The sequence below is a fragment of the Eptatretus burgeri genome, chromosome 1 (genome assembly GCF_056783735.1).
Source record: "Eptatretus burgeri isolate ZD-2024b chromosome 1, Ebu_testis_v1, whole genome shotgun sequence".
NCBI classification, from domain to species: domain Eukaryota; kingdom Metazoa; phylum Chordata; class Myxini; order Myxiniformes; family Myxinidae; genus Eptatretus; species Eptatretus burgeri.
Genome location: NC_140961.1, coordinates 50,082,821 through 50,107,850, shown reverse-complemented (window position 1 = coordinate 50,107,850; position 25,030 = coordinate 50,082,821). Strand labels below are relative to the sequence as shown.

The 25,030-nt window shown below is 43.0% G+C and overlaps 1 protein-coding gene across 3 annotated transcripts in view; it reads right to left on the bottom strand.

The window, feature by feature from the left end:
• The window catches only part of LRP2 (LDL receptor related protein 2), a 350,948-nt gene that overhangs the window by 195,648 nt on the left and 130,270 nt on the right, over positions 1 to 25,030 (bottom strand). For all 3 annotated transcript variants that reach the window (XM_085883670.1, XM_085883668.1, XM_085883669.1), the window contains exons 34-38: positions 18,327 to 18,436; positions 11,713 to 11,890; positions 11,079 to 11,289; positions 10,052 to 10,291; positions 3,782 to 3,967 (exon numbers count right to left, since the gene is read on the bottom strand). In XM_085883670.1, coding sequence (XP_085739796.1) covers positions 3,782 to 3,967; positions 10,052 to 10,291; positions 11,079 to 11,289; positions 11,713 to 11,890; positions 18,327 to 18,436 — 925 coding nt within the window. The remainder of the gene's footprint in view (positions 1 to 3,781; positions 3,968 to 10,051; positions 10,292 to 11,078; positions 11,290 to 11,712; positions 11,891 to 18,326; positions 18,437 to 25,030) is intronic.

The following is a 25,030-nucleotide window of genomic DNA, read 5'->3' as shown; positions in this document are numbered from 1 at the left end:
TCGTGAGAAAGGGTGGTGGGAACAAAAGAGACCGTCTCTTGGGGGGTTTTTTGATCAAGGAGGAAAGTTGGCAATCTTTGGTTTATGCCTGTGAGGAGAAGGCTGGCCTTTTTGGTGCACTTTCGAGCAAGAGGATGAGGAGCCACTTTTGTCTTTTGCACAGACAAGAAATCTGTGTGATTTTCATTGTTCGTGCCGGTGCAATTTTGCTCTTGTGCTTGAAGCCATTGTCTGTTCGGCTGGCTCTTGGAGTTGAGGACGCTAGCCAATGTTTCTTCAACTGGGTCGTGGAGTTTGTGTGCTTTGGAGGAGAGGGAAGGAAGAAGAGCATGTCTCTTGGCTCTCTCTCAGCATTCTCTTGTTGTATGATCGAGGAGGAGGGTGGTGCTATTTTGGTGTGTGTGGACCTGGTACAGAGAGAGCAGTGTTGGCAGTTTGGATCCTGAGGAGGAGGTGTGGCAGCAGGAAGTGTGTGGGGCTTTTGGCGTTTTTGACGGAGTGGAGAGCGAAAGAGGACTGCCCGCACAAATTACTTCATGTACGTGGGGCTGTGGAAAGCGACTCCGCGCCATCTTGTGTGTTTCGCGCGCAGTGACTGAGGTTCGATGACCACCAGATTCCTAAAGGCAATTTCTGGATGCAAAGCTGAGTGCCGGCATAGAGTAGGGATTTTCTTTTATTTGATCTTTCCCTTTGTCTGTTTTTGTGACTGAGTGAAGACGTCTCATATTAGGATTTAGTTGTATATTGCAGATATTGCAGAATATTTCAGAGCCCCATAGTAGTGATTTGGTTTCTTTCGATTATACATAGTAGTGATCTTTCGGATATTTCTGACGGCCTCCTCTCACATAGTTTTCTACTTCTGTCTGGGTTGGAATTTCAGGGAATTGGCCGACGCCAAAGTTTGCACATTGGAATTTGAGGCTACTCTCAACGTCCTGTGAGAGTTCATGGCCTTGTGCTCATGATCCACCATCTCTCTCTGTTTCACTTTCAATTCCCTTAAGAAATTGTTCATTTATCTCATCAATAGCTTTAACACCTTGACATTTCTCACAAATTGTTTCCGTCACTTGTGGAATAGTAGGTCGCCAGTCACTTGAGAAGAGAGCTACTGGCCTAAGTGGCCTTAATTACATCGACCTGGAACAGAGTGCGAGAGCCTTTCTGTGCTTCTTTATCCTGCTACCTTGGCTGACTTTTTACAAGTAATTATAAGTACAGACTGCACAGTACAGTGTACAGTATGTACTGCGTTTAGACGAGCAAATCAATTCCTCTGATGTCACATGATGTTCCACTGTCATTGCTTGGAACTTTGCCGTGCCGTCGTGTACAGATCACCAGAGATCTTTGCTCTCATGGGTGAAACTCTTCCACATGTACACGGAAATACCCATATTTAAAAAAAATAACCAATATGGAGGTTTTCGTATTTTCGGCGTCAGAAGCACATGCTGTGGGAAATTGGGGTGTTATTTGTCATATGTACGCTTCAGATGTGATGCAGCTGACCTTTGTGTGTTAGACACGGAAGTAGTTAGTCACTTCCGGTGGTGGTGAACGAGGGAGCAGAGCCCGACGGCTGCAATAAACTTATCGGATCGTTTGCAATCCTCGTCATCGATAAACCCAAACATCAATACATGACATGGTAGCAGCGGTAAACTTCTTGCCATCACCTGTACCGTTAAATTTGCTGTTCCAACTGACATCTTGCCAGAATCAATATTTTTTGTTTAATTGACACGGCGACCATCATGTCTGCCACTGATGTGCCATCCATGGACTCGGATGCTCTGAACACGGCCAGCGCTTTTCGATTGTTCTGACAACGTTTGGAGTTGTACTTCATTGTGAAGGACATTTCTGCCCAGAACAAAGTCGCACACATCCTTTTCCAGATCAGGGAACGTGGTCTTCAAAAGTACTACTCGTGGACCCTCACTGAGGCACAGAAGAAGGATCTGGACTACGTATTCAACTGATTTATTGAAGACTTGGAACCTGCAGACAACTTTCGTGTGTCACGGCTGAAACTACACCACTCTAAACAGGAACCAGGTGAGACATTGGATTCATTCCTCAGTTGCTGTTGCTTGCTGGCAAAGTAATGTGACTTTTCTATGAGTGAAGAGAACGAAAGTATCGTAGAACAAATGATTGCAACTACAACTATCCCAGAGTTTCAAAAAGAACTCCTTTCCAAGGATAAGCATTTCACTGTGGCTGGAGCGCTGGAGCTGGGCCGAGCCCATGAAGCTACGTCCATGTACCTTGCTCATCTCCAAACCATGAATACTTCTAGCACCCGCCCCAATGGCAGTGTGATGCATGCCGAGAAATGTACCAACGTCTCTGCTTTCAGCAGAAAACCAGCATCTTGTAAGAACTGTGGAGACACCCAATTGGGAGGATCCATTTCCTTGCTCAAAATGATCCATGCATGGCAGGTGGGAAATTAGGTCACTAGGCCAAACTGTGCTTGTCTACAAGATTGAGGCAGGCACAACAACAAAGATACCAGACCAGGAGAGGTAGGGCTCCATCTTGTGAAATGCATTCCATTGAACAACATAAGCCTCAGCACTATGAACAGTCAGTCTCAGCAGATGTACAACATGGACAGCCGTGAGAATGAGTGTTTTGTTTTTGATGTGATAAACACTCCAAATATGCCGCGAGATGAAGTATTCACTCAGGTTAACATACGTCTCGACAACAGACCAAGCACTCATTTATCGTCTCATCCAAGCAATTTTACTACTACCCGCTCTCGCAGGATGGTTAAACCCCCGACTCGTTTTGAGCCGTGAAGTTGTACGTTTTCTTTATTATTATTATTATTGTTTGCGATTGTTCCTGTGTATTATTATTGTTATTTTTTTTTTTTTGGAAGAATGGAAATGTAATATGTACGCTTCAGATGTAATGCGGCTGACCTCTGTGTGGTAGACACGGAAGTAGGTAGTCACTTCAGGGGTGGTGAAAATGAGGGAGCTGAGCCCTGTATGTTGCAGGATGGCTGTAATAAACTTATCGGGGTTTGCATTTACATCATGACGTCATTACCACAATTATCATTATGTAAATTGTTCTCACAGTAGTATATTTTATGAGGGAGGGTAGCAATAGTATAATACGCCCCATGGCAAAGTAATTATTTATAACTATACTCTCATAATGAAACAAAAAAAATTAAGGAATAATTGTGGGCCTCTACCAAGTCCAGGCCCTGGGGTGGTTACCCCCTTCCCTTCCCCCAATCAGTACCCCTGCACGCACGCACGCACACACGCACGCACGCACGCACGCACGCACACACACACACACACACACACACGTAGTGGTTTCACATTTATCAGGACATCGGGATTAGTGTAGCTGGAGACCCCTGTGAGGCCAAATTGATGGATTTCTTCTGTCTTGACCAATTAAAGAGAGAGGTAAAGTTCCATCTCTAAATGGCAATGATGTCTCATCCAGAAGTGGCCAATACCAAAAAAAACAAAAAAACTTCAGGGTTTTCATTGTAAAGTTAGTTTTGCTACAAATCTGGAAGAGAATCTTTTATATCTATTTTGTTAAGGTCCAACTGAGGTGATTAAAAATGCTCTCATTGGAAAGAGAGTTGAGGCTCAGGGAGGGGCAAATGGAGCAGAAGAGAATCTCATATGACTTGACAAAGCAGAAGGGGCATGGGTGGACGTCGAAGTACAGGTCAACATTGAACCTTAGAAAAGAGTGTCAAACGAAGAGGGTTAACAAGATAACTTACCTGCTATCCAATCGATTGCAATCCCACGTATACCTCGGGATCCAATGCCCATACCGACAACAGTCTCAAATCCAGCACCATCGGGTTTGATGCGAAAAACTCCATTTGCACCTGCATTTGGCTTGTAGTCACACCAGTAGATAAAGCCAGAAGGAACGTCTACATCCACGTGCAGGGCGTTACGTCCTAGAATTAGACAGCCAATGGTTAACGACACAGAAAAAGGCAACTCTTCCTCATCAGCAGGATACTTTGAATCGTTCGCATGGATGTTGCATGCACCATTATACAATTTAAAGAGGCTTGTGCACATTTGAGTGATTACACATGGACAACTGACAGACCAATTAACGTAGGATAAGGAAAGCCAAATGTCTCTGCGTCAATTCCAAAGCAGACTTGGTTCTCTGAGCTTGTCCATTGTTTAAACGTTTGCTCAAACACTTCCATGAGCTTCGGTCAAGGGGATGTCACACCTTGACGTTTTAGCCAGCATATGGCAAGGTCTCAAAATGTATGTAAAACGCTGGCGTACGCTGAACTATTATGTTTTTTTTAATGTTTTGGGCATATAATAACGTGTTGGACATATGCATAACGTATTAGCAACGTACACAGAACGTTTTAATCGCATATAGATAAATTATACCAACGAATGTTGAGCGTGTTATCGGCGTTCACAACCTATGCCCAACGAGTCTAACTTATGCATAGCACACGGCAGCGTATCGCCGACGATCACGTGGCGTAGGCTATTCATAGGCTGCGGCTCGACGATTCAAATCATAACCGCACTAGACATCGAAGTGTGAAGCCGCTGTCACACCTTGACGTTTTAGCCAGCATATGCCGACGTATGAAAAATTTGCCGAACCAAGCTGGCACACGTCGAATACGTTATGGGTAAGTTTTGTATACGTTAAGAGCATGCTGACATACGTCGTAGTTTTCTGGCATATGTCGTCATACGCTGAGTACGTCGAGAAATTTTCAGCATGTTGAAGATTTCTCGACGTACTCGACGTATGACACACATTCCACAAACGCTGGCATAAGTTGTTATGTAGGCACGTTACGCGATCGTCGACACACGTTACTTGTACGTTACTCATAAGTCGAAACACGTCAAGGTAATGGTTAGCGTCAGTGTTCCAGACTCCCTGTTTTTTTTGTTTTTGTTTTTTTTCTTCGGTATGACGGTGATGTAGACACTTCGATTTCTAGTGCGGTTACGATTTAAATCGTTGAGCGGCAGCCTATTAATTATATTATATTATAACCGCACTAGAAATCGAAGTGTCAACATCACCATCATACCAAAGAAAAAAAATAATGAAAAAACAAAACCAGGGAGTCTGGAACACTGACGCTAACAATTACCTTTACGTGTTTCGACTTATGAGTAACGTACAAGTAACGTGTGTCGACATGTGTCAACGATCGCATAACGTGCCTACAACACGTTACTCATAGGTTAGAAATAAGTTTCGGGTACGCTAAACATTACCTCGATGTGTTTCGACTTATGAGTAACTTACAAGTAACATGTGTCGACTTGTGTCAACGATCGCGTAATGTGCCTACAACTTATGGCCAGCATTATGCGGAACGTGTGACTCATACGCTGGCATACGTCGAAAAATTTCAAGCATGGAAAATTTATCTAACACCTTGGCGTACAAAGACGAATGCCAGCATACTACGAAAAAAAAGCCAGCGTACTACGACGCATGCCAGCGTGCTCTTAACGTATACAAACTTACCCATAACGTATTCGACGTGTGCCAGCGTTTTAGCCAAATTTTGCATACGTCAGGCATATGCTAGCTAAATCGTCAATGTGTGACAGGGCCTTAAGGGGTGTATGGTAATTTAAATGAATATTGTGATGGTTTTGCAAATGTTCCCTGGGGGAGAGCATACATGGGCACATAGGAGACCTGAGGATGAGTTATTTCATTTGTCGATGTGTAGGTAGACTTTTGCCCCTTGTTTAAGAGTTTGGGGGCATGCATTGAGGTTAGTTTGTGTATCCCCGGTGTGATGTCTTTTTTACCCCATCCTTCCCTCTGCTACTTTCAATACCCCATCGGCCTGTTCCAACAGTGCTCCCTCCCCACCTCTCTCATCCACACCAATAATCCCCTTCACCAAACATCAATTCAATAACTAATCTTTCATCCAGGAGGTCTTTTTCAACCCCGCAGATTTATTCTCATCCTTCGGTGCATCCGTCTTCCTCATCACTCAAATCTACTCATTCTCTTATGATTTACCACCAACCACCCGTCGCTCACCAAAAACAATTAATATTCTGAACCAGCACCGAATTGCATTTCCCACATTCTTCCTCCCCTGTACTTCCTTATTCTTCCTTCTTGCATTTCACACATTTGAGGCATAAAGCACAATGCTTGTTGCATTCGGAATAAAGTACAACGCTCTTCCCAGACGCAATACAGTTCGGCGTTTCTCGCATGCAAACAGTACGTACAGTACAAAGGACATCGAGGGCACCTTCCGCATCTTTCATGTGTGAAGTGCGGGGTGAGGACTGCATTGAAGACTCCCTCAGAGACAGCAGGATTTTCCACAGGCAGGATCGTGGATCCGCCCCCCATCGGATGTGCACCAATGAGAGAGAGGAGAGGAGAGGAGAGGAGAGGAGAGGAGAGGAGAGGAGAGGAGAGAGAGAGGCTTGCACGAGAAGGGACAGAGAAAACCATGTCCTGTGAGGAGGAAGAAGCACAGAGAGTGTATGGGACAGAGTCGCCTCAGAGCTTGTCCAACGAGGAACAGAAAGGATTGCAGAGTGCGGAGGAGAGAAGGAAGGAGCTCAGAGTGCGGAGGAGAGCAGAAGAGAAAGCACAAAACAAGGCTTGGTTTGTGTGGAGCTGTTTGTCCCAGATGCACAGCAAAACGGAGCGGCGTGCCGTTGGCATATATGGGACGCCAAAGAGGACTTGCCTACTGCTGCTGGATGTCTCAGAGATGCGACTGCACATCCGATCACACCACATCTCCACTGAAGCCTCGTGTTGGCTTGGTGGTTAGGGTGGCTGGCTTGGGATCTTAGGGTCCTGAGTTTGAGCTCCGTTTCCCACTGAATTAACACCAGATGGGGTTAACTCAGCCTGTCATTCTTCCGAGGTCGGTGAAATGAGTACCAGTGCACTGGTATAGGGGCACAGCATTAGCGGCATAGTTGTGCCCACACAAAATGAGAGCTACCTGGCAGCCAAGCTGCCATCCACAAGAACAACATCTCCACTCAACTGCAAATCTTTCGTATCTTCCCTTCCCCAGTATATTTGGACCAGCACTGCCCCATTGGGTTGTGTTTGGTGAGGGAAGGAGTCTCCCCCATGCTCCGTTCTTTTTTCTTCTCAGTTCTTCTCGTGTCTTCCTCTCGGATTGAATGATGGCCATATGTCTTTTGTGTAAATAAATGTAAACTGTCCAAGAATGCGTATTAGGGTGAAGTTTGCTCTTCTGTGCCTTTTACCTTTAAATACTTGCTTTAACGATTGCTTGCTTGGTGATTAAAGTGCTGTAAATAATGTGCTTTACACCAATGCTTGCTTGTGTTAGTGTGTAAATAAATATATTGCTGGTTGTTCTTTCAAATCTGTCTCGGTTGTCCTTTCCTTCATTGAACCGACACAGCGTACAAGCATTGTTAGATCGGAAATTGTACCCAACGTGATTTGCTCTCATTAGTCAGCGCACATTCACTGTATCGCTTGGCAGTAATCTGAGTGTGTGCTGATGTGATGAAGCACGGTTAATTTAGTCACCTCCTCAAGTAAACGGGGTTTGACGGATAACCTTGTCAAAGTTGATAAGGTTAATTGATGTTTGTGGTTGCTGAACAACCCGCCAGACCACGGAGTTGGCCGCAGCTGGTGGCCTCAGGACCGGGCATTCAGAAGGAACCATCGGGCTTCCCCTCGAACCCCGGGCCGTAACAATACATCAAACCCAGGCTTGAAATTGAACAAATCAATTAACTTCATGCGATCACAGCAAAAGTTCAATGCAAGTATGGTGTAAAAGTTGCATTGGAATGCAAGCCAAATCTTTGTTGTTGTTTTTTCCACCACTTGTATGAGTCTTGCAGTTTGTATTCCGAGTTCCATGAGGTTTCAATCAGCTTTGTACATGCAGTAACTGGTTAGTACACCTCACACTGTGTCAACCTTCATCCTCACTATAATTCACAGACCGGTGTTTGTGTGCTTGTTTGTTTGTGGGTTTGTTTGTCGGGCTACTCCTCCTACAGTTCTGGCCCAATTACATCCAGACTTACTACAGAGGATTAGCAAAATCCCAATTAATGTATAGGGGTGTTTTTCTCTTTGCTGGTGGGCTTTGAGGGATGAGGGAGAAGGACTCAAATTATATATGTAAATGTGTAGTGTGTATTGCCGCCTCCAGGTGGGGGGGGGGAGTATTCCAAGCCTCAAGCATTTGCAGGAGAGTATTTCTGTCCCCACGTTTTCCAGTGCAGTGAGGTGTTTTGAATTATAAGCAGTAGGAATGTTTTTGCTTCATGCACGTAACGCGGTTATTCATTTTTCCTATACGGAGCTGTCACTTGCCTATACACCGCCCAAATAAAGGTATGCTTCGGAAGAACGTGTTGCATGCTTGGAACAAGATCGCCGGTAGGGTGGGTACTCTGTTAGTATTGTTAAAAACGTTGGATGCATGGTGCGATTGAAGGACAGTACAAAGAAAGTCAGGCATTTGACAAGCACTCAGTATATGGAGAAGTTGCTCAGGAAAAGTGACACTGCAACAAAGCCTACATTGACGATATCATCTACTAAAATATGCCATTTAGTGTCGGTCGGTATGTCTGACTTTATTTTGACCGTGATACATTCGGTCGTTTCTTATCCAATCTCAACAAAACTTGACAGGAGGACTAAGGGTCACACAATGGAGGTTGTAGTGACTTAATTTACCCCCTTCCCATGAGGGTTTTCCACCTTGTGTGAAATCCGGGTTAAGGTGTATATCTGTGTTAATATAGCTAATCGTGGCATTTTTCCAAGGCCGCTTCTCATCACAAAAGTAATAACACCAATGATAATTGCATAACATGAATATTATTACAAAACAATATTAACACTAATAATATTCCCTCTCCAAAATGGGGGTTTTCTCCTTGAACAAACACTGTGTTAATGTGTATAAATAACTTATCATGGTGTTTTGTGGGGCAAGCCTCAAGGAGAAGAGGAATAAGAAGAGACCTACCAGAAGTAAAAAATATTATAAACCACAAATACCTATGATTACCTTTTTAGATCCTCGTGGAGGATATCTAAGTCTTACTCACGTTGCTGTTCTTCATCTTCTTCTTGTGGACTTTTTTGTTTCACAACCGACAGTTTTCATCGAAACTTCCTGAAACTTGGCATCTATATGTAAAAATACCCTGTGCAGACAGTAACCATCTCCGATTTTGAAAATTCTTCCTAGAAAAAAAAGTTATGACGTCAAAATATCTCTGCTAATGGAAATCGCCTAAAAAATTATCTCCGAAACTAGGCAAGCTTTTTGAATTCTGTTTGCGGAAATCGAACAGGGCATTAGCAGAGATGAATTACCGCACATATGATACATCACTATGACGTCATATCAATCTTTATGACGTCATTCTTATTTTTTGACATTTTTTGTTTCACAACCCAGAGTTTTCATCAGATCTTCGTGAAACTTGCCATGTATATGCAGAAAGCCCACGCGCAGGCAGTAACCATCTCCGATTTTGGAAATTTTTCCTAGAAAAAAAGTTGACGTCATAATATCGCCGCTCATGGAAATCGCCTATACCATTATCTCCGAAACTAGGCAAGCTGTTTGAATTTTGTTTGCGGGAATCAAGCCGGGTATTAGCACAGATAATTTATCGCAAACCTGATATATCACAATGATGACATATTCGTTTTTATGACATCATCATTAAGAGGACGAGGATCTTAGCTCATTTGAGCTTGTTGAACTAAAACAGCCAACAGCTAAAAACACTGATGTTTAACACTAAACTTAAAGAAATCTGGAGGAATCCGACATCTTTGAGGCATTTTATGCTTATCGCATCCACCACAAAATAACATCCCTGAGCCAAGATTTACTGTAATTTATATACCTCAGAAGGAAAATAACATGACCCTTCCTGTCACTCCTGTAGGGAGTGGGTGTATTCATTAATAAAATTACAAAATCCAACATGACATAACATTTTGACAAAATACACACCAGATCCAGCCACGGGCATCATTGCTTCTGCGTGGTCCGAGCTGTTGATTTGGAATGCACGGATTGCCGAAAGCTGGGAGACAACGATAAACGTCTTGGATGCAAAGCAAGAATGCTGGTCAGATCCGATCTGAAAGCCCGTCCCACAGGCACATGTTGCTCGGCCATTCTCTCTGGGCAGGCACAGCTGATGGCAGCCTCCATTACTGATACTGCAGCCATTTGTGGCCCCTCCAGGTCCTGGGATGCATGGCACATAATGCAACATTTACCTTTGAACTCAAAAAAAAAATTCAAAACGAGAATTTTGATTATCAATGAGTGGAATAGGTTTGTAGGACTGCAGGATGAAAGAAAATTGTGCAACTCAAGAGAACAAGAGGTTGATAAAAAAAATTTTTTTACAATATACATTTCAGTAAAAGCAATCTGTCTGCAGTCATGATCTTGGGTCGCAAACATTCCCCCCCCCCCCATCTTCGCAGCTGGCCAAGCCTCAAGTTTTAATCTCTGGCCAATCCCCAGTTATTACCTGAAAATACCAAGCTTTGCCTGCCATTCTTTAGGCCTTGAGGGATGGCCATGGAGAGTTTCAGCATTGATTAATTGATGTATAACATCCTTGTCAAGGTGATAGTACTCCCTGTCTTATATGTGGAGTAGAGTGAGGGGGGCAAGGTGTGTAGATATTTACATATTAAATACGTCAAGATTTCTAGCTTGTAAAAATATCCCTTTGCTGCCACACCCTGAGTTTCCCCTTCAGAATATTCAAACCCCACAACCCCCTCCTCAGACACCACAACATCCGCAATAGTTCAGGACATGTACATGCCAGCTTGTTCTCTGCCATCACATATCGTCTTCATTTACATGTTTGTCTGGTTGTTTATTTTACAAACACTGCATTTGCTGTAATAAATAGTTAAGAGGCTACATGGTGAACAGATTATTTATACAGGTCAAGTACATCAGTCACAATGGACATCTCTGAGTATTAAGTAAAGATCAAGCATGATAATCGTACTGCTCTGCTGGTGCAGACGCAAAGCCTTGAGCCCAGGTATGTTGTTGCGCATCACCACCGGGTTGTTCCCATGCTTGTCGACACGTTCAATCATCTCGTAGTCGTAATCAGTGTAGTACAGATAGCTCCCATAGACAGCCACACCACAAGGATGGGACAAACTCTGGACGATTGTTTGTCGATTGTGTCCCAAGACATCTCCACATTCAATCTGTAGCATCAGAGATGATTGCTGAGCATTGTATTAAAAATAGGTCAACAAAATAATTTCAAGACATTGAATCAAAAGACATTGAAACCTTTACCGAGACCAGATCACAAGTTTGGGAAAAAAGGAAGAAAGCGAAAGCAGAGATGAGAAAGGTCTATTGGGGATAGGTTGGGATGTGAACATGACCCTGTGAGGGGAGTGGAGAAAGAACAATAGATTCCTTTCTTAGTAATAAAGCCGATTCTTTCTTAGTACAGTTCAAACATGCTGGGCAGAATACCCTTTTCCTGTTTGTGGATCTTTGCATTTGGGCTCATCATGGGGAGGAAAATGTAACAATCATATTGTTTAGCCACAAAGAAAAACATGAGGTATTTATAATAATAGCGACAATACAACAGCATTTCCAGGAATAAGTCTCACATGCCCTGTGTTGGCAACAGCCCAGTAAAGTTTTTGCTCCTGAATGTCAATCGTCATGAAGTCTGCGTGACCAAGATGATTGGTAAATAGGATCGTCAGGCCGGATCCATCCATATATGCACTGCCAATCTTGGCTGGCACACCAGAGTCTGTCCCATCATCGGTCCAGTACAACTTTCTGCCATTCAAACACAAGGGAACGATATTATTGTACAATCTGTACAAACTTGTACATTTGCCTCTCATAAAGGCCATCATTTAAAAACATGATCACTTAAGACCAGTTGAAGCTGTACACCTGTTTTCATCACCTATTTAATGAACAAGTCTCTATACTGGATTATGAACATAAAATGGGGGATTTCAGACCAAGCGATGTTACCAGTTGGAATCGTTCAGAATTACAAAAGTTACGTCGCTTGCTTTGCAGAAGGGCTCACGGCTGAAACGTCACTTCACCTTCTTTCTTATGGCGGTTAGCATACCTCTCTCAACATTTGCTTGAGAAAATTAACTGTGCTTATTGAAAGTTTCCATTAGTGGCTGCTCAAAGGAACAACACTGAAAATCAAACATCAATCTATAACTCCGGTGGACAGTCACATCACTTGGATAGGTTAAACATTCAATCTACTCAAGTGAACATAAGGTAAAAGGCATGTAGTTTAGGATAGTGTAATTTTATTAAATGGTGGCAGATGATTTGGCTGAATACAAGGGGTATTCACGATGTTAAAGGTTCGATGTGTGCATTGGCACCAAAGAGGTGAGGTTATTTGCTCATTATAAACTTGCAGGTACTGTATGCTTGTTTATGCCATCAATTTCAATGTTACAGAGTATAATCCAGAAGTTTGATGTGTCATACGATGATGGATCTGTTCAAAATTGAGCATCGTGATGTCACCAAAATGCAAAGCAGGTTCCAGCCCCAAAGAAATCCATGAATGCAATGTATGGTGATGATGTGCGCTCATATTCCAGAGGAGCTAAATTTACAGCCAACTTCAAGCATGGCCTTGTGCAGTGGCATATCGAGGAAAAATGCCTCTGATGAGACAGAAACACAGGAATGAGACGAGAATGGCGAACTGGAATGAGACACCAATGCCTTGCTGCCTCATCTTCGAGTTTAGTTTCCCAGCATGCCGCACGCTCATTTTTGCCCGCCCCCTCTCTTTGAGACATCGTTGGCCGCAACCACTGGTCAGCAGAGAGCGGGGCCATTTGCACAGTTCAATCCCTCCCTGCAAATTCGCCACCCCTCACAAAAGTGCCGCCCGGGGCGGCTGCCCTGTTCGGCCCGCCACCCCGTCGCTACGCCAGTGGGGATGTGCACTTCAAAGGATGACCTCAGCAGATGCTACCAACACACAATGTGCAGTTTCCCAAGGTTAGGATCAATCATGGAAAATTGCCAAAAATTTTCACAGAACTTGGAATTATCAAGGCAGCATCACACAAACATTTGGGAATGTCCAAAATCTCAGAAAGATGGGTCTTCCAAAAGCTGAACACACATGATGCACAGCAACAGCATCATGTCGCAAACTTCTCAGACTGTGGAAGGAAAGTGAAATTAATGTGGATCAAGTGAACCTGTATGGACCGATATATGGTGCACTAGCCAATTGCTGAGAAGCATTAACTGGCATTTCAGAGTTTGTGGGTTCAGATCCAGTGGAAGGCAGCGGTATTAGCCATGGCACATCCAGATTCTATCGATGTCTTTTTTTTTGTTTTGTTTGTATACCTTGGTCGAGGCTCATATGAGAGCTAACACACAACTCACAGCAAGGAGGCATGAGACAAGAGGGGCGGGAGTGGAAGGGACAAAACAGTGGGGAACAGACACATTAGGTGAACTGTGGGAGGAGAGGGATGGGGATGGGACGGGGAACATGGCGAAGAGAAGATGGACATTACATGGACTTTCAGGAAGGAGAGCAGGGGAATTGAAGGAAGTGGGCTTGGGTGGATTATCGGGGGTAGAAAAGATCGAGGATTTGGATGGGGGAAGATAAGAGGTGGTGGTGAACAGCTGTTTTGAAAGCCTGGAGGGAAGAATGGGAAAGAATAGAGTGAGGAAGTTTATTCCAAAGGCGGGAAAAAAAGAGGAATGAAAGAGTGAAGATGGGCAGTGATTCGTGATTTTGGTAGTTTTACCAGAAGGGGGTTGTTGGCGGACCTTGAGCGCCCTGTGGAAATGTGGTGGGGACAAATCGCAGAGAGAGCAGGAGGGCATGGCTGGAGAGGAGTCGGTAGAAGACAGAAAGACCACCGAACAGCCTGCGGTGATTGAGTGAGAGGCCCAAAGACTCAGCTTCATTGCGGGAGATGCCGATGATCTTAAATGCCCTGGTTTCGACAGCGTGAAGCCGAGAAAGGTGGGAGGCAGGAGCACCAGCCCAGAGAGGAGAGCAGTACTCCATCAGGCTACGGACAAAAGCTTTGTAAGTGGTCAGGAGCTCAAGAGGGCCGAGGAAGGACTTAGCACGACGGAGGATTCCCAGTCAGCGATTGGCTTTTGAGGCGGGGTTGGAAATGTGACTTTCCCAGGAAAGGTCATGGCAGATAGTGAGACCCAGAAGCTTGAAAGAAAAGACTTCTTCCAGAGGATTGTTGAAAAAGTGGATGGGGGGGTTTCTAAACGGTCCTTTCGAAGAGACGTAGTGAGAGTGTGAGATTTGACTTGACTTGTTTCTTCCTTGACTTCCTTCCTTGACTGGTTTCTGATGTTGGTTCCAATCGTGTTTAATGAAAAGCCAATGCTTCCATAAAAGCAGACAGTACCAAGAAGATGGTTCTGTCTCCAACATGGTTGGCATGGATATGGAAAAGCAATTTCAGAAACGGCCAAAGAATAAATAAATAAATAATGAAACATTGTGACCCAGGCTAACTGTGACAAAGAAACACACTTCCCAAAATCTCCCACGTGAACAGAAAAATAAAGCATAACAACATAAACAAAGATACATTGCAAAAAGGAGACAAGTCTGGAGACGGCAATGGTTCACGAGCGGTATTTGACGATGTAGATTGTTTCAGAAGTCAAGGATGAGACAATGTGATAATTTTTGACCAAGTTTTGAGGCCATCTCCAAGGCCATCTCCACTCATGGCTCGCAGACTTCCTCTCCTGTCGCAGTCAACGTGTGGCCCTAAATGGAGTTCTTTCATCCCCTCTTCCTGTGCAGGCTGGAGTTCCTCAAGGTAGCGTTCTGGGCCCTGTTCTTTTTCTGGTTTTCATCAATGATCTCTCGGACTCTGGAAAATCCTCTATTTCTCTTTGCCGATGACTCCACCCTCTGCCGTACCATCTGTCATCCCTCAGACCGGCAAGCAGCAGCTTCTTCGCTCACTGCAGATCTGGATAAAATCACAAACTGGTCCAACACATGGAACATGTTTTTCAATCCAGACAAATCTCACACTCTCACTATGTCTCTTCGAAAGGACCGTTTACAAAACCCCCCCATCCACTTTCTCAACAATCCTCTGGAAGAAGTCTTTTCTTTCAAGCTTCTGGGTCTCACTATCTGCCATGACCTTTCCTGGGAAAGTCACATTTCCAACCTCGCCTCAAAAGCCAGTCGCCGACTGGGAATCCTTTGTCGTGCAAAGTCCTTCCTCGGCCCTCTTGAGCTCCTGACTACTTACAAAGCTTTTGTCCGTAGCCTGATGGAGTACTGCTCTCCCCTCTGGGCTGGTGCTCCTGCCTCCCACCTTTCTCGGCTTCACGCTGTCGAAACCAGGGCATTTAAGATCATTGGCATCTCCCGCAATGAAGCTGAGTCTTTGGGCCTCTCACTCAATCACCGCAGGTTGATCGGTGGTCTTTCTGTCTTCTACCGACTCCTCTCCAGCCTTGCCCCCCTGCTCTCTCTGCGATTTGTCCCCACCACATTTCCACAGGGCGCTCAAGGTCCGCCAACAACCCCCTTCTGGTAAAACTACCAAAATCACGAATCACTGCTCATCTTCACTCTTTCATTCCTCTTTTTTCCCGCCTTTGGAATAAACTTCCTCACTCTATTCTTTCCCATTCTTCCCTCCAGGCTTTCAAAACAGCTGTTCACCACCACCTCTTATCTTCCCCCATCCAAATCCTCGATCTTTTCTACCCCCGATAATCCACCCAAGCCCACTTCCTTCAATTCTCCTGCTTTCCTTCCTGAAAGTCCATGTAATGTCAATCTTCTCTTCGCCATGTTCCCCGTCCCATCCCCATCCCTCTCCCTTCCACAGTTCACCTAATGTGTCTGTTCCCCAATGTTTTGTCCCTTCCACTCCCGCCCCTCTTGTCTCATGCCTCCTTGCTGTGAGTTGTGTGTTAGCTCTCATACGAGCCTCGACCAAGGTATACAAAAAAAAATAATAATAATAAAAATGATCAACATGATGTGGTACAGGTGGCAGGTTATTTGCTGCAAAATGTCTAAAATCCGGTTTCGTTCAACAACTTTCAAAATTTGACCTTTGCATAACCTTTAAAGGTCACAAAACAATGTTGTGGACATTAAAATAAGGAAACAGGATACGTGCTATAGCTTATTGGAGTTAGTTCGTCGAAAAAGGTCGAAAACCCGGTTTGATTCCCACAACTTTGAAAATTTGACCTTTGTGAACTTTAAAGGTCAAAGGTCAAGGATTATGACCTTTGGTGCTAAACTTCCTCTGGAACATTCCAGGAACAATATAACGTCACATCGGCTATATGGCATTTCGCAATTATCCATACTTTGATGAAATCGGCGTAAACACAAACTTGAAGGGGGCGCCACGGGCAAGGTGTTCGAGATAGAGCAAAATGGTTTCAAGACTTTAGGTGCGGAATAACCTCAAGATTATGCATAAAAAATATTGTCATCCCAGCTCTCAAAGTTTGGGCGGTCGTATGATTTTTACATCAAAATTCCCAATTTTCTAAGTTTGTGACCTTGTGACCTTGACCTTGGGATGAAAATGAAAAATCGAGCTCCGTGGGGCTATGCACGTGCCATTGGGCTAACCAAATACCAAAAGCCCTGCCAGATTCGACAAACCCCCTCAGAGAAAATGTAAGTTGAAATTGGATACCCCCTAAAAACACGTTTTTGGGCGTGGCTCCGCCCATATTGGGCGCACCATGCCCATTCTCAGGAAAACACAACTAGATCATGATATAAACCTCCCACCCAAATTTTATCAGGATCAGATCAAAACCCATGGAGCTATGCTCGGGACAGACAGACAGACAGACACACACCTATAACGAATATAGTGGTCCCTTCGGCCTAAGTCACATTTGGCACGGCAGCCGTAGGGTCGACAAAATCTACGGCCACTAGCAATTATACAGCGGCTGCAGTATTTCCACGGTCACACAATGTAGCAGTCACATATGTTTTTATTTTTCGGGTTTTCCAACCTTGACCGAACCCAGTACCTGCAGAGCCTCGCAGCCGCATGGCTGAGGAAGTCGCCATTGCAAGGCTTCTTCTTCTTCTTCTTCTTATTCTTCTTCTTCTTCTTCTTATTCTTCTACCTCCTCCTCCTCTTCTTCTTCCATTTTTTTTCACGCGGCGGCCTCATTCAGCATTATCTTTTGAAACAAGTAATCTATAATCATGTACATTTTTCTCCTCATTGATAATTAATTAGTTCGGCGAAATGCGACCCGGAAATGATAAAAATGTTATCGGACAAAAAATTAACAGACATTATGGGACTAAAAAATCGAGTTATCGGAAGTTAACTGGTCCGAGAACGATAAATGGAAGTTAACTTCCGATAATTAATAGTCCGATTAAAAAAGTAAACCGATAATCATCTGTTATCGGATTATTGCTTTTGTGCCCAACATTGGTGGCAAACACCTATACTCCGATCTCTCGCGGTAGCGCACGGTGGACGCACGGTCGACGCAGACTGCCACGGAGGCCGTACGTAGGACGCACAGAGGGCGTAGGGGAACCGTGCGTCGACCCTGTGTTGCCCGCTGGTAGTCACACAGACCGCACGGCCACCAAACGTTGAACATAGGGACGCCTTAGGACTACCCTACGGCGACCGTGGAAATAGTGCGGCCGCCGTAATTTTTTGGGGGTTGGCAAAATTCATTTTTCATTGATAAGAGCCTACGGCAGCTGCACAAATAACGCAAGCCCACCGTACGCCCTACGTACGGTCGACGTGGAACACATCTACGTCACAGCTTGGCTTGTCGAATTGCTACGGCCAACCTAGAAATGGAAAAAGTTATAACTCCACGCTATAATTCCACGGCGACCCCTACGGTCTGTAAAAGATAGCCATACGGCGTAGGGCAACCCTGAGGCCACCTCAGAAACTCTGTGGCCGCCGCTCGTTTCTGTCAATTCGGGGGGGGGGGTACAGCCGCCGTATCCTCGCCGTAGAGCAAAGGTTACAGGCTTTACTGACTCGTGAACCAGTAATCCCTTCTCCTAAATGTCTTAACAAATACTTTGTGATTGCTCTGTTTACAGAATTGGAATAATATAGTGGATAATAATCATTCCTTCAACCTCATAACCACAATACACAGGGACAACTCATCAAACATTTTCACAATGCAAAAGGAGTTTGAGATGAAACTTGGAGTAAAATACCCATGCTCTGGGTCCACAGCAATTCCAAAAGGGTAGCCTGCTCCTGTGGGATCTCCATTGTTGATAATGACAGTCTTATGGTAATGTTGTTCCCCATCCAGCTTTATCACCTGAACAAAGCATACATCCATGCTTGTGAGTACAAAGCCTGATCACACGGACAACAAAAGTATGAAAATCTTCAAATCTTAAATAACTAGAATGGCACTAGGTAAATAGAGTGCATGCCTACACCAGGTGAGACAGTTTACGTTTGTAGCCCATTGATGGGCCGGATCTGAATCCGGCCCTCAACCAAATAGAATTGACTTGTTCTCGTCACCTACTGAACTCATCCATTAAGTTTTGGCTGAATCCGTCTATAACTGTTTGAGATATCGTGTTTGAAATGATATACATCATTTTGGCCCCATCTCTCAATGGTGAAGAATCACTGAAATAATAAAAAAATTTTTTATAATATCTGGATCCAGATCCGTATCTTCACCAAAATCTAATCAATTCGTCTTTGGCACACACCCAACCTGTCCACTAAGTTTCGTCTGAATCCGTCCATACCATTTTCAGATATCCTGCTCACAGACAGACAAACTAGAAATCATTCATTGAGTAACACTTAGTGAAATACTTTCTTTTCGCCAAGTAAATATATTGCTGTTAATTCCCCTCGCCAAAGAAGAGGGTATTGCATTTGGGTCGGTTTCTTTGTCTGTTGGATTCGCGATATATGAGATATCCCTTATTGTCGGGTTTTCCGTGTGTGTGTGTGTGTGTGTGTGTGTGTGTGTGTGTGTGTGTGTGTGTGTGTGTGTGTGTGTGTGTGTGTGTGTGTGTGTGTGTGTGTGTGTGTGTGTCTGCAACGCGAGGCTCCACAGCATGAACCAGCGAACCGATTATGATGAAACTTTGCCAAGATGTGGAATATATACTGGGAATGTGCGCGTTTGAATTTCGTTGCCTGTTGCAACCACCCGTTGCTGTGCAGCGGCCGAAAAACCGCCTACAGTATTTTCAATACTTGTCCTTCAGTTTTGAATGTAGAGAAACGAGACTTCGGAATTAAACACTTCGAGATATTTAGAAAATTTCACTCGAGCCGATTTTTGATTGAGGTTTTATTTTTCAAATGGTAGTCCTTCAAAAATCGGGTGTCTTTTGCCGTCATTTAAGGTGTGTATACAGTGTTTGTAAGGAACTACACCATCATTCCACCTTCGATCTCTCCTCGATCCAAACGTTATTGACCAAAGTGAAAGGATCCAAAATAAATGGAATCACCGGCATTTCTGTCTTTGTGGATTTCTAATAATATGTTTATTTATTTACCGAAAACAATTCCATGACCCACAATCCACCTCCAATTATTTATTTATTTTCCGTAAACGATTCCACGGCCCACACACCACCTCCAATTATTTATTATTTAAAGTGGGAGTGGCGTAGGAAAGTGGGCGTGGCTTATGAAAAATATTGTGGCTCAGGAAGTGTGGTCAAACAAGAGCATTGAGAGAAGTTTATCGGGTTTTCCGTCTGTGTGTGTGTGTGTGTGTGTGTGTGTGTGTGTGTGTGTGTGTGTGTGTGTGTGTGTGTGTGTGTCTGTGTGTGTGTGTGTGTGTGTGTGTCTGTGTGTGTGTGTGTGTGTGTGTGTGTGTGTGTGTGTGTGTGTGTGTGTGTCTGTGTGTGTCTGTGTGTGTGTGTGTGCACGTGTGCGTGTGTGCAACGCGAGGCTCCACAGCACAAACCAGCAAACTGATTATTTTTCAAATGGTAGTCCTTCAAAAATAGGGTGTCTATTTACCGTCATTTTTTATGAAGAGTGCCAGTTGGCAAAATACGCAATAGGAAAAATCTTGCCAGGCAGAGGAACAATTGTATGAACCAATACGTCTTGGCAATGAATCTTCGTCGGTGGATCGGTCAGAATGAAAAGAATCATATCCAGCGCTTCGATCCTAACGAATCCCTCGTCGCCTACCGGCTTGTTTGTCTGTTTGTCTGTCGTCTGTCAGTTTGTTTGTCTGTCTGTTTGTCCGCACAGAACTTTTGTGTTTTCCTCTGCAACTGCTTCTCGGATTGAGAGGAAATTTTCACCATTGGTGCGACTACTCATATAGACTGTTTTAATGATAATTATGACGTCATAGGTCACGTGGTGTGGCAGCCATATTGGAAAAACGGGGGAAAAAATTAGACCTCTGTATCTGTGAAACCCGCACCAAGGAAAAAATTGAAACTTGGCACTTGGCAAGTACTCCTCATAGGGAATAAGTGATTTTTTAATAACGTCATAGGTGCCCTCGTTATGACATCATAATTGCATCTGTAGAACACCACATCCGATCAATATGAAAATTTTTGAGGGTCATCTCGGGATAAAATAGTCCACATAAAAAAAAAATTATAACGTCATTGGTCACGTGATTCGGGACCCATATTGTTTTTGTTTTTTTAACCTATAAAAACCTTCTTCTCTGAAGTGGCTGAACAGATCGAGGCAAAACTTTACACGTATGACCGACTGCCTGTCCATGAGGAAGAAAAAGTTCACACACATATGATGTTATTGGTTATATGGTTTGGCAGCCATATTGGATTTACCCTAAAACCTATAAAAAAATCTTCTTCTCCAGAACGGCTGGACAAATCGAGGGGAAACTTCACAAGAGTATTTCCCAAGCCATTGGTGTAAAAGTGTGTTAAGAAATAATTGATAGGTCACATGGTTTGGCAGCCATATTGGAATGAAGAAAAATATTAAACAATGTTTTCTCTGGAACCGCTTAATCAGTCGAAGTGAAACTTCACATTTATCATCGAGTGGAGATGGGGAGTATATGTTTTAAATTTCAACTTGATTTGACACATGGTTTGACAGCCATTTTGGATTTACCCTCAAACCTATAAAAAAATACACCACTCAACTCAATCAAGGGGATGCATTAAAAAAATAATTAGTTAAATAAAAAATTTCATAAGTAATTAATTAATTAAACAAACATATAAATGAACACATAATAAATTTGTATGCTAGGTAGAACTTGAATTCATCAATTTCAATTCACCCTGTCTTCCACTGTTAAAGAATCATGAAAAAAAATTACAGAATCCAGAATCTGGATCCTGACCAAAAATGCACATTGCTGTCCTTGGGCAGTCACCGAGATGCACAAAAAAATTCAGAGCAATTGCATAAAAACTGTGGAAAAATTGGTGTGACAAACAGACACCACAGACAAACATACTTGGTTAAATACTGTACTTTCACCAATTAACAAACAGGCAAACAGATGCTACAGCTCAACATACTTGGTTACATACTTTCACCAAGTAATAGCCAAATAATAAAATTTCAGAATGATTCCTTTAAAACTGTGGACAAAGATCGTGTGACAAACAGACAAACAAACACTTCAGATCAACATACTTGGCAAAATATTTTCGCCAAATAAAAATCACTCACAGAGTGACAGCGAAACAGAGCGAATCAAACACTGTTGCAGCATATCCTCCACTGTCAGGGCTAGAAAACAAGAGGCAAAGAGGGATTGAGGTTACTAATGGATTTCCTGTTGAACAAAATCAGGTGAAAAATGGGTCTCCATTCCCCAGGCTTGGGTGAAAGTGAATGAAAAATATATTGCTGTAAATTTATGTTGTATTTGACACACTGAGGTTTTGCTGGCAAGCCTACTGTCATAAATTTTGGTGTTGTGTTGCAGTTATATTTCTTTTATTTTATTTTAAATCTGTTTACATGTTTATTATGGGATCCTCTGTTTCTGAGATATTGTCAAAAGTATGAATTTGTGCCCTAACTCCCAATGTCAAAGGATCATTAAAAATTCCATCCTCAGTTTTGCGAAGGGTATTTTCATTTCGTACCTCCAACACAATTTTGTTATGGGGGTGAAAAAATAAAATAATGTAATAATTATTTAAATACCGAAATAAATAAATAAATACAAATTTAATCAATTGATTATATTTTAAAAATTGCTAATTAATTATTTGATTGAATAAATAAATAAACAAATTAGAATTTCGGATGCTGGGTAGAACTTAAATTCATCAATTTTAATTAATCCCCATCTTCCAATGTTAAAAGATCATTAAAAACAATTCCAGAATCCAGATCCACATCCGGATACTGACCAAAAACGTGTGTTGTTGTCCTTGGCCGGACACCTACATATACAGAAAATTTCAGAACGATTGCTTCAAAACTGTGGACAAAAATCATGTGGCAAACAGACAAACTAACAAACAAAGAGACGCTCCAGACCAACATACTTCACAAAATTATTTCACCCATTAACGAACACTCTACAGACCAACATGCAGTACTTGTTGAAATACTTTCATCAAGTAACAAACAGACAAGAGTGAAAATATAACCTCCGTCCACCTTCAGGGGCAGAGATAATAAACAATGCAAACCTTGACTCCATGAACCACAAGAGGGAGGAGGGTGATAAGGTATAAGTGAAACATGCACGATATCTACTACAATCAAGAGCTGAGGTCCATGACATTCTCAACCAATCCAGTTTATTATCTGCCTTAGCATAACATTTATAACATCCTGTACAACAGTGAGAGGAATAAATTCAAACAACCATAAGTCACACTCGAACTGCACCAACGTGGCAACATAACACAAACTTAATGTGTGTGACCACCCAGAATTCAATAATAATATTGAGCGAAGTAGCTAAGAAGTCTTGAAATCGGAAAAACATGGAGTGCCAGCTATTGAATGAATATTGCTAAATGTTCAATTTCAAAGATACCAACTGATATCTTGAAGAAAAAGATGCAATTACAATGAGGCAATAACAAAGTTAGTAAATCAAACCAACGAACATCGGCCACGTGATAGAAATGGAAATTATCAAAATACTGCATTCAAACACCATGTAATGTACATAGAAGAACAGAATAAAATTAACACTTCACTCATTCACACAAAAGTACAGTATGCAATGACTTTAAATATTAAAACACACACACACACACACACACACACACACACACACACACATACACGTTAAGGCCATTTTTTCTCTGCGAGAGCAGGGGTAAGCTTTGCAGGCCCAATGACAATCATGGTTCCCTTTTGAGGCAATGTTTTTTTTATGGCCAGATGCCCTTCCTGACAGCAACTGTTTAGTCGCCTCTTACGACACACAGGGATATGGGCTATCCTAATCGGGGCATACACTGGGACTTTAAATATTTACAGAGTAATGTAATGATGCATCTACAAAGATTTACAAACCTTCACATCAAAACAATTGTGGAATCATGCCCGAGAAAAAATTGATACATAATGGCAACTTGATCTCATTTACTAACCACCCCACTTCTACCCCCTCCCACCACCACCACTATCACTAACACCAACTCCCTTCTCTCAATAACTACCTTTGTTTGAATTTGATCTATCAAGATTAATGGACCCAATGAGAAGAAAGTTTCAGAGACAGACGACTAACTGACACCAAGTTTTTGTGGATGGAGAAAAACTTGTGAATTCAGACCTTTGAATCTTTACAAGCTTTAAAAGAGGCTGCAGGTTCCCATCAGTGAGGTTGGCTATTGGGGAAAAGGCATTGAGCTGTTTTCTGGGAATCTTATAACCAGACAAATAGTGGTACAAGGGACATGATGTTTGGTAGGATAGCTGGAGGCATGGTTATTTGACCTGATGAGGACAAAGAGAGAAATTTCTTGAGATATTAGTCCCAAGCACTGCCTATATCCAGATATAAAGGGAAAGTGGACCATTGAGAAGATGAGATTGCAGACTGCAGGCCAGACAAATATGCCAAAATACTGCCAGATACGGTGGCAACATGGGGTTCCCTGATCTCAACCAGAGAGACAGACACCTTCAAGTGTCCATGATCTGAGGAGCACTGAGAAAGTGCAGGCAAGGTTTGAGGGAAAGTTGTACGTGATCGAGTGAAGCAGAGAGTAGGAGCTATAAGGGGAAAATGGATTTGGAATCCAAAAGTTTGAGTTAAGCTTGAAGTATTACAATCACCAGCAAAGCTTACAGACATATCAGCTTACTTCCAATTATCAGCAAGGTCATGGAATTCATTACTGCAGTTGATCTGAAATCCTCTTTTCTCCAACCACCTCATCTCATATCACCAATTTGGTTTCAGACCAGGTCACTCCACCTTGGACATGCTGCTTTGACTCACCCAACAATGGATGGAGGTCCTTAATGTCAGTAATGTCAGACATGAGATCAGGGCAGTCTCTCTGTACATATCTCGTGCTTTTAATACAGTCTGGCATCCCGCCTTACTTTCCAAACTCTCTGCCTATGGCATCCAAGGTCATCTCCACACATGGCTTACTAACTTCCTGTACTCTCGTAGCCAATGTGTGGCACTCAATGGATTATATTAATCTCCTCTCCCAATCAAGGCTGGTGTGCCTCAAGGCAGTGTTCTAGGCTCAGTCCTCTTCCTGATCTTCATAAATAATCACTCTGAACCTCTGGAAAATCTTCTTTATCTATTTGCTGATTACTCCACCCTCTGCCATGACATCCTTCATCCTACAGACAGGCAGGCTGCAGCTTCTTACCTCTTTTCAGACCTTAAAAAATACTGTCAGCCATGATCTTTCTTGAGTAAACCACATTTCAAAGTTGTCCTCCAAAGCCAGCCACCCACTGGGAATCCTCC